This window comes from Rutilus rutilus (genome assembly GCF_951802725.1).
Source record: "Rutilus rutilus genome assembly, chromosome: 16".
NCBI classification, from domain to species: Eukaryota; Metazoa; Chordata; class Actinopteri; order Cypriniformes; family Leuciscidae; genus Rutilus; species Rutilus rutilus.
In genome coordinates, this window is record NC_140224.1 from 19,074,896 (window position 1) to 19,085,895 (window position 11,000).

Genomic DNA, 11,000 nt, shown 5'->3' on the forward strand with positions numbered 1-11,000 from the left:
AAGCCTGCTGTGATACACGCACGCCTGCAAACAAACGCCAGCATGTTGACGCTCTCTGTTTCTATGGCAACTTCTCACTCGTTCAGTTCCAGTAAATGCGACTGTTCCAGTGTATTCTGCAGTAAACAAGTCGGCGAAGCAGCCCGCTTGCCTGCACACAAACGCCGCTTTTACGGCTACCCAGATAAATCCCATAAGAGTGTATTTTCTGGTGTCCCGGCCACGGCCGATGGTGTTACGAGTGTAAACAAAATGCCCACTGCCCAGTGCTCATGCCTACACACAAACACAGCCCGTCACAGGGCTCGCGCACATGAAATCGACCCAGATCGATTGCGCATTAAACGTGGTAAATGTGCCCACTGCCCAGTGCCCACAAACACTACGTTCCGCATATCTCAAGGTTTCTGTAAAAACAAAACCAACGTGCATTCGCTCTGCTCAGACGGACAATGCTCTCAGTGTTGTAAATGTGCCCGCTATCCCGCGCCCACATTCACACATAGACATGACAGGTCCTACGGGACTCGCCCAGCCCTCCCCTCTCGGTTGACCACCGCAAAGGAGTCGAGCGCGGGCACTCTGCCCGCTGTTATCAGCGCGCCCCCTGCCTCAAAGCGCGACGCTTATGTTGCAGCACACCGAAGCCCCTCTGTCGTTGAGCGACCGGAGCACGCTCCGCATTCAGCCCCTAGCCATTCGTGCAGATGCATGGGCAAGGCTACCCGGGGGTTTTGAAGTGGGTGCTAGACATTATAGAAAGAGGCTATTCGCTACAGTTTCGCAGACGCCCTCGCCGCTATGTGACGCGCGTCAAAACTACGGTAAAAACAGAAGTAGCACCACCTACTTCGAGCCGAATTTTTGAAACTGTTGAGCAAAGGGGCCATAGAGCCGTTATCTCAAGCTCAGAGCGAAGGAGGGCTATACAGCAGATACTTCCTGGTACTGAAAAAAGACGGGGGTCTCAGACCCATACTAGATCTAAGGCAACTGAACAGAGTGCTTGCGAAGCGACAGTTTAGAATGCTCACGACCAGAAAAATCCTCATGCAGATTCGCCGAGGAGATTGGTTTGTGTCAATAGATCTGAAAGACGCATATTTTCAAATACAAATAGCGTCACGTCACAGGCGACATTTGAGATTCGCCTTCGAGGGCCAGGCATATCAGTGCTCAGTCCTACCGTTCGGCTTGTCTCTAGCACCCCGTACATGTACGATGTGCATGGACGCAGCGCTTGCACCCCTCAGACTACAGGGCATGCGAGTATTGAACTACTTGGACGATTGGCTGATTCTAGCTCAATCTCACTCGGTGCTCATAGAGCACAAGACCATTTTGCTCGATCACCTCGAGAATCTGGGTCTCAGAGTCAATTGGGCGAAGAGTTCTCTGTCTCCCAGACAGATAATATCTTTTCTGTCTATGATAGCGCGACTGTCACCACAGCGCGTACTAGACATTCAGCGCGCAGTGAGCTCTTTCCGCTGCGGCGCATCTGTCCCGCTCAAGAAATTTCAGAGGATGCTAGGTCTCATGGCCTCAGCATCATCAGTACTTCAGCTGGGCTTGCTTCGCATGCGCCCGCTACAGTTCTGGCTGAAAGCGCGAGTACCACGCCGAGCGTGGGCTTCCGGTCTGCTTCGTCTCAAGGTCAATCAGAAATGCATCGCAGCTCTGAAACCTTGGAAAGCAAACGACTTGTACTAATCAGGTGTAAGCCTGGGGACTTCCTCGAGTGTGAAGGTAGTGTCTACGGACGCATCCACCTTGGGATGGGGAGCACTGCTCAAGGGCAGACCGTTCTTCGGCCAATGGTCAGAACGGGAGAAGCTTCTACACATAAACTGCCTCAAAATGTTGGCAGTGGACAACGCGCTGATGCATTTTTGTCCCCAAATACAAGAACACCACGTCCTGGTCCGCTCGGACAACATGTCAGTGGTGTCCTACATAAATCGCCAGGGCGGCCTCAGGTCCCGAAACCTGCACAGGCTGACAGAACGCCTCCTGGTGTGGGCTCAGCGCAACCTGCTCTCGCTGAGAGCAGCGCATGTGCCAGGGCTCCTAAACGTAGGACCGGACAGACTGTTCAGGAACAATGTTCCGACAGGCGAGTGGCCTCTACACCCACAGACAGTCCAGCTGCTGTGGAAGAAATTCGGCAGAGCGGAAGTAGACCTGTTCGCGTCTCAAGAAAACGCTCACTGTCTGGAATTTTTCTCCAAGAGCAGGGACGCGCTGGCTCATGTATGGCCCCGCCGCCCGCTCTATGCCTTTCCTCCCGTCTCTCTCCTGCCTCAGGTGATATGCTCAGTGCTACTCGTAGCGCCGTTCTGGAAAAACCAACCCTGGTTCCCAGTTCTGATGCAGATAGCAAGCACTGCCCCATGGCCAGTGCCAGTGAGGAGGGACCTCCTCTCTCAGGCCAAGGGCTCGTTTTGGCATCCGCGCCCAGAGCTGTGGTCCCTTCATGTTTGGGCCATCAACGGGTACCCGCTGACCTCCCAAGCGGAGTGTTAAACACGATCACGCAGGCTAGAGCTCTGTCTACGCGACGTCTCTATTCCTCAAAATGGTCAGTGCTCTCCAGCTGGTGCACAGCTCGTGGCATGTCGCCCCTAGACTGTGGGGTGACGGAGGTTCTCTCCTTCCTACAAGAGCTGTTGGACAAGGGCAGGACCCCTTCCACGCTCAAAGTGTATGTTGCGGCCATAGCAGCGTTCTCAAAAACAACGCTGGGTCAGTCAGTAGGAAGGAACGATTTAGTCATCCGCTTCCTTAGAGGAGCTAAGAGACTGAATCCTCCCAGACCTCCCTCAGTCCCTGTATGAGACCTTTCTACAGTGCTGGAAGCCATGAAAGGTGACCCATTCGAGCCTTTACAGACAATTGATCTTAAACACCTGTCTTTCAAGACAGTGTTTCTTCTGGCTCTCGCTTCAGTCAAGCGCATAGGGGACTTACACGCGCTCTCAGTAAGCGCGACATGCATGGAGTTTGGGCCTAATGACTCAAGAGTTATACTCAAACCTAAGCACGGTTATGTTCCAAAATCCCTCAACACACCGTTTAGGGGGCAGGTCATTTCCCTGTCAGCCCTACCGGTCTCTGACGAGGAAGGAGACGCAAGCTTCCTTTGCCCAGTCAGGGCATTAAGAGCTTATGTGTCTCGCACGTCTGTTTTCAGACAGACAGAGCAGCTCTTTGGTTTCACTCTACGGACGTTCTAAGGGACTTGCCATGTCGAAACAGAGCCTATCCAGTTGGATAGTTGATGCTATAGTGCTGGCTTATACCTCTAAGGGCTTACAGTGCCCATTAGGTGTCAGAGCACACTCCACGAGAGGCGTGGCCTCGTCGTGGGCTTGGTCTAGTGGGATTGCCTTGCAAGATATCTGTATGGCGGCAGGCTGGGCCTCCCCGTCTACATTTATAAGGTTTTATAACCTAGAGGTTCCCGCCTTGCAGGCTAAGCTGCTTTCGGTCTAAAATCGGTACTGTCTGCCCTGATGTGTTCGGGCCAGAATACTGAAACTGCTTGAGCAAATGCTCGCTGTTTGATCGCGCAGCTCTATGGGCAGTGTGTAAGACCCACTATATTCGTCAGTCCAGGCCGGGGGTCGCCCTGACTGTACGACACATCATCAGTATAACCGCTCCTTATAGGATGTTATATTATTACAGGAATGATGCTATTCTAGCCACTCTTTCCTGGGCTCTCTGTGATTCCCTTATGATCATGTACTATATGAGCCCGGGCACTTGCCCTTGGGACTTTGGTGCTGGATCTTAGCATGCACGGCGTTTTACACTGTGTTCCCCTAGCGTAAGACTTACGCAGTACGAGAGAACCTCTCGTAAGAGAACGTACTCGGTTACTAACGTAACCTCGGTTCTCTCTAGAGAGGGAACGAGTACTGCGTATCTTGCCGTGCCTGCACACGCTCTGGTTCGCTTCGGCGATGAAAAACCAGTGAGCTAGCCTCTTGAAGCTATATTTATAGCCCTAGGCCACGCCTATTCTGGCGGGACGTGACGTATTGGGCGCGAAGCGCCCCCATTGGAGCTGACGTCACGAAAAGGCCTTATCGATAGGCTGCTGCAGTTGCCGCAGGGCAGCCAATAGGCGCGCGAGCCGTCTCGCCTGTGTCTGCATGCTGCCGCAACGCGTTTTACATTATTTCAAAATTAAGGATAATTTTTGGCTTCAGTATCTCGCGGAAAAGAGATTTTCCCCTAGCGTAAGACTTACGCAGTACTCGTTCCCTCTCTAGAGAGAACCGAGGTTACGTTAGTAACCGAGTACGTTTTTTGTTAGAAGGTTAAAAGACTAGCCTATATTCTGATAATAATAATTGCTAAAGAGTGTTTTTTCAGTAACAGGAGTCTCGATGTCTCCATCTCTTTAAAGGGGCATTATGCAAGTCTGAGTGTTTTTTCTCTACGAGCTCCCCCTAGTGTCTGGTAGTATAATGCTTTCAAACACTCTGTCGTAAAAACGAACTGTTGTCCCTCCCCCCTCGCCACGAGCAACCCAGCTGATCAGCTGTCAACCTAGCTGAGCAGAGGAACCGGCTATTTCAAAACCAGTTATGTCTACCGAGGCAAGTAAAGCAATACTTTCTTTCCAACTGATGGCGATTTTTTTATTTATTGTGTTGTCATGCATACTAGTATTTTTACCGGGAACGAACGATATGAACGAGAATGGGCATGAGCATAAAAAATATATATATATCGGAGGCTAATATTTGTCTAAAGTTATATTAGCAAGGTCTATAAGTTCATCTGGTAGAATGATGGTTTACCTTTGCTTGTCTAAGAAAACATCAGAACGTTTTTTCTAGCTCGATCATGATATGTGCAACATTTTGCGCGTCTGATATTGCCTACTATCAGACGCGTTGACTTAGTGACATAAAATAAAAGTGTAAGTTACACAAATAAAACCGACAGAGGAACGGCCACACAACTACAGAAATCAAACGTGTTTGCTAATGACAATGCCTAACATCAAAGTTATAGTATCTAGCGTAATGTTACTAGTAAGCCCCTAACAGACAGCGATCATAATAAAAACCTTTACAGACAATAGCAAACATCCTGAGGTCGCAATTACTTGAAATTTAAATATTAAACACAGTTTATTCCAAAGATACTTAACTTACAAGTGCAACAGCAGGATCAGCATCGTTTTGCAGGCTTCTGTTTCTCTCAGTTCTCACCATTCTGAAAAAGCCGGTCCGATATATTTACTCGAGTCTGACTTCTTGCTCGGTCAGTCTCCCGTTTCCTCTTTCGTTGGTCCTCCGACAAAGATTTCCTAGCTTTCTGCTTCTTTTTTACAGGCTCAGCCTCAGCCATAACTCAATCTATCGTTGCCCTTTGCTTATAGCTAGCCCGCCGGTGTTTGAATAGGGGCGTGTACGTGTGCAGTGCCGTCAAGCAATTCGTTACATCGCGAGACCTGATATCACGCGATCAGTAACGTGCGGTGAAATCTTGTCATGGGTAGGCTGTGACCTATCAATGTGGCATATATGTTTATATATTCATTCGGTTAATGTAGCAACCCAAGTTCATATCAGGCATCATCACGCTGCCTGCATACAGCAAAGTCAGTCATATGTGAGGCTAATGCACAAACAAATCTAATAATCAAATTAATGGACACATCTATCTTATGACTTATACAACAAACAAATGTTTTGTGCGGGAACCCAGTAACGTTAAGAGAGGGAGGCGGCGCGGTGTCAGCGAACTGACAAGCAGCCTAGTCACTATTGTAGTTTGTATTAATGCCATGGTTCAACAAATAATGTAAAGGTTAAATAATAATTCACTTAGACTTTATAAGAAGCAATTGCGACTTTATTTCACACAATTCTGACTTTATATCTTGCAATTCTGACTTTATAACATGCAATTGCGACTTTATTTCATGCAATTCTGACTTTATATCTCGCAATTCTGACTTTATAACACGCAATTGCGACTTTATTTCACGCAATTCTGAGAAATAATGACAAGATTGCGAGATGTAAACTCGCAATTGTGAGATAAAAAGTCGCAATTATCTTTTAAAATGTTTTATTCTGTAGCGGAAACAAGCTTCCATACCTCCTGGCCTCTTCCTCCCATCCATCCTCCCTGACGCGTTAGTAGGGCCGGCCCAGCTATCGGTAGGCGCCGGCGGTGCCGCGGTAGCCTACTCCTGAGAAAACGTTTTGGAAAAGACGGGCTATGGACCCAACCAACTCTATAGGAGGGGAGGGGAGAACTCCCTCACATGGTACAACCCATGCAGAGGCTGCGCGCTGCGGTGTCAGAATGCGGAACGTCCGAACGTGTGTAGCCTAATGTAACTAACGTGACAAATGTGAAAAAAGAAAATTTAAAAGTGAAGCGGCCCACCGGGAATTCTCCCGATTACCCACCCCGGGCCTGTTGACAGCCAACGCTAGGCGCTGCTAGATCGGGAAGCGCGGATTGAGTGAGAGCGAGTGGATCACGTGACATGAAGCAAGCTCGGTCTCTGCCTCAATGTTGATAATTCAAGACAGCATGAGAACTGACTGCGCATGCGCAAACCTACATAAACTACGTTCTATGGACCAAAGAGGCACTGCTAACCTCTGCCTCAATGGCCATTGCCTTGCATTTCCTGCATGAAACAATGGTTTTAGGAGCAAACAATGGCAAAATGAGTATATTATATGTGTATTCCTGAAATTTTTGTTACAAAAATTAATATTTGGAATAAAATAAATGCAATTAATAATGTGGTGAATTAATAAAGTTCTTGGAATTAATAAATGTAATGTCAACATTTCCTTTGGTGAGGCACTGCCTACCCTGCCTACCCTGACCGCACGTCCCTGCACGCGATACTTCCTGACACCGACCCGCGTCCCAAAGTTGCAAGTGAGTTTTTTCCGCTCTCGGGCACCAGGGGGGTGCGAAACCACCACCATTCAACCCGAAATGAGTAATATAACCATTCCACTGACTCCGAAGCTGTTCAGTTAAGGTTAAAAAGCTACCTAGTGTCCCTTTAATAAACAGAAAATACTTTTTCAGGTAACTTAGGTGACAAATGTCAGCCAATCAGAAAAGAGTACCAATTTATTAGCTTACATTTTTATAATGTTTCAGTTCTAATTTTTTCAGCTCAATTCTTTGTCTCATCACTTCCAATTGAAATGGTTTAATCTGTATCCTGTGTGAATTCTCTCTCCTGGTTGGACAAAATTTGGAACTGAAACTAAACTGAAAATGCATTTTCTGTTTGATAAAGATCTAGAGAGACATGGAGAGTCCTGTTACTGAACAAACACTCTAATGAACTATCATAATATACAGCGGGGGAAATAAGTATTGAACACGTCATCATTGTTCTCAGTAAATATATTTCCAAAGGTGCTATTGACATGAAATTTTCACCAGATGTTGGTAACAACCCAAGTAAGCCATACATACAAAGAAACAAACAAAAATAAGTTCAGAAATTAAGTTATGTGTAATAATGTGAAATGACACAGGGAAAAAGTATTGAACACATGAAGAAAGGGAGGCGCAAAAAGGCATGGAAAGCCAAGACAACTGCTGAAAACTTACAGTAATTAAAAAGCAATCCAGCCCCCTGTCAGTGGAAATTAATAACAGCTGGTTCAGTCCCAAATGATGGCCTACAACAGTGGTTCCCAAACTTTTTCTGCAGGGCCCCCCTTTCTGAAGATAAGAATATTTTCGAGCCCCCCCACACTGACACAAACATACAAATCCTTTGTTTCTAAACTCCACTGGACTTTACTTAACATTGTAAGTCATACAAAATGGCAACTTCTTCCTGAACAAAACTAAAAAAAAAAAAAGACAAATCACCTTCACAATTATTAAAAGTGACACTGCATCATGTATCATAAAATTTTACCATGTAATGGTGTTCATGGCTTTCAACACATCTTCTTATAAACTCCATTCCTGCATGAAAGTGGCCTTTTACACTTTACCAGCTCTCTGAAGAAAATAACAAAATCCTGAACATTTAACTCTGCAAAAACTGCACCTTTAATGTCCACATCTTTTCAGTGACTGGTGTGGGCTTGCTTCATGCTGCAGATCTTCTCAAATCGGGGTTGCAGCTACGAGACTGCTACTCTTAGTTCATTTTCAATGTCCAGCTTTGATCTGTATTTAGTCTTGATGGAGGCCACAGCAGAAAAACCTATCTCACATAGGTAAGACGTGGCAAATGGAAGGAGTGTGGCCAGAGCTCTTTTACCTAGCAGTGGGAAATCTTTCTCCACTCCAATCCAAAATGCAGCTAGTGTCTTAGACTTAAACTCAAGCCTCATTGTTGAATCAGAGGTGACATCAATGAACTGTTCATTCTCTGTAGTGCTGAATTCGGCAGGTGGTGTTGCACTGAAGGGGTCTCGGATCCAGTCATATTGTGTAGGATCCTGCACTGGGAAGTACCTCTGGAAATGCTTTTGGAGGGCAGAGATGTGAGCTTTCATGCATGGGATCACTGTGTTCTGCAGCTTGTTGACCTCAATGAATGACTTCAGGTTCTCAAACGAGTCTATATTTCCCTCTGTAACTCGCTGCTCCCACATCTCAAGCTTTCTTGTGAATGATGTGATTTTATCTGCCAGATGTGGAAGGTGTGTGTTGCTGCCCTGCATCTGCAGATTTAGCTCATTGAGTTTTTGAAACATGTCACTGAGGTACGCAAGTTTCTTGAGGAACTTGTTGTTGTTAAACTTGTGGGCAAGTTCATTTTCCTCCTCCTCCAAAAAGATGCGGATCTCATCCCGCAGTTCAAAGACCCTGGATAAAACCTTCCCACGTGACAGCCATCGGGACTCGCTGTGAAACAGAACAGCTGTGTGGTCGGAGCCCATTTCCTCACACAGTGCAGAGAAAATACGTGCTTTGACAGGTCGTGTTTTAATGTAGTTCACTGTAGTGATGACATCCGTCATAACATCGTGCAGGTCGGGACTCAGCTGTTTAGACGCCAGCGCCTCTCGGTGTATCATACAGTGTGTCCACTGCACGTTAGGGGAGATGCGCTTGATGAGCGCTTGCAGCCCCCCTCTTCTCCCAGCCATGGCCTGAGCCCCGTCTGTGCAGATCCCCACACAGTCCTCCCATTTCAGATCGGCCTCTCTCAAGTAAGTGTCAATTATTTTAAACAGTTCGTCTGCAGTGGCTCTGCTCGTCACTTGTTTGCAGAAAAGCAAATCCTCCCTCAAATCATCGGCATCAATGAATCTGACGTATGTTATCAATAAGCAGTCTTTATTACTGTCAGTCGCCTCATCCATCTGCAGAGCAAAGCGTCGGTCCCGTATCTTGTCATTTAGCTGCTCTTCTATGTCTTTTGACATATCATAAATACGCCTTGAGATAGTATTGTTTGAGAGAGGAATGGCCTTTAGCTTGCTGGCAGTGGCTTCGTCGATCATAGTTGAGACCATGTCGATCGCAGAGGGAAGTATTAATTCCTCGGCTATAGTGTGTGGCTTTTTACACTGAGCAACTCTGTAGGCAACTTTGTAGGATGCGATTTGAGCATTTGCAGGCAGGGATGCTGCTTTAGTAAAGCGACTCTGCTGTGCACGACACTGTGTGAGTTTTTTTCTGAAGAACTCCACCGGCTTGTCTTTGTGCTCGGGATGTGTTGTCTCCAAGTGGCGTTTTAATTTGTTCGGCTTCAGACTGTCGCAAGCTAGTATTTTTAGACACACAACACACTGTGGTCTTTCCTCCTTACCCACTGTTGTGCTGGTGAAGCCGAGTGCGAGATATGCCTCGTCATATTTTCTTGTCTTTGCTTTTGAAGTTGCTACATTTGAAGATTCATCATCTGGTTTGCGTTTAGCTGGGAGCGCTGTCACAAACTTGTCCATGCTGTTATGCTAGCATTGTAACTAACCCGGGAAGCTGTAGCCGTGCCGCGCCCCCCCTGCAATACCTCCGGGGGCGCGCCCCCCAGTTTGGGAACCACTGGCCTACAAAAAGGTCTCATTGCCAAGGTGTCACACAAGACACATCTCATGATGGGTAAAAGCAAAGAGCTGTCTCAAGACCTTCGCAACCTAATTGTTGCAAAACATAATGATGGCATTGGTTATAGGTGCCATTCTAAGCTTCTGAATGGTCCAGTGAGCACTTTTGGGGCCATAATACGGAAGTGGAAAGACAATAATTTCACCATAAATTTGCCTCGACCAGTGCTCCTCGCAAGATTTCTGATAGAGGAGTGAAAAGAATAATCAGAAGAGTTTTTCCAAGAGCCAACACCAAGTTGTATGGTGTTTTTAAGGGTAATGTGCACTGCCATTTCTCCTCCAAATATGGTGTGTATTATGGCATCCAAACAGTTCAATTTTGCTCTCATGTGACCACACTATATTCTCCCAGTATTTCACTGGCTTTTCCAAATGTTGTGCAGAAAACTTTAAATGAGCTTCAACATGCTTTTTTTTTCAGTAATGGAGTCTTGTGTGGTGAGCGTGCATACAGGCCATGGCGGTGGAGTGCATTACTTACTGTTTTCTTTGAGACAACAGTACCTGCTATCTGCAGGTCTTTTTGAAGCTCTCCACAAGTGATCCTTGGCTCTTGGACAACTCTTCTGATTATTCTTTTCACTCCTCTATCAGAAATCTTGCGAGGAGCACTGGTCGAGGCAAATTTATGGTGAAATTATTGTCTTTCCACTTCCGTATTATGGCCCCAAAAGTGCTCACTGGACCATTCAGAAGCTTAGAATGGCACCTATAACCAATGCCATCATTATGTTTTGCAACAATTAGGTTGCGAAGGTCTTGAGACAGCTCTTTGCTTTTACCCATCATGAGATGTGTCTTGTGTGACACCTTGGCAATGAGACCTTTTTGTAGGCCATCATTTGGGACTGAATCAGCTGTTATTAATTTCCACTGACAGGGGGTTGGATTGCTTTTTAATTACTGTAAGTT

General features: G+C 46.5%; 1 protein-coding gene across 1 annotated transcript; it reads right to left on the bottom strand.

Moving 5' to 3' along the window:
* Window positions 1–8,150: 8,150 nt before the first annotated feature.
* On the bottom strand, window positions 8,151–9,926 carry LOC311306269 (zinc finger BED domain-containing protein 5-like; the record flags this gene model as incomplete). Its single annotated transcript, XM_084434590.1, has 1 exon — window positions 8,151–9,926. One exon carries the CDS (start codon window positions 9,924–9,926, stop codon window positions 8,151–8,153), a length of 1,776 nt encoding a protein of 591 aa, XP_084290716.1.
* Window positions 9,927–11,000: the final 1,074 nt, after the last annotated feature.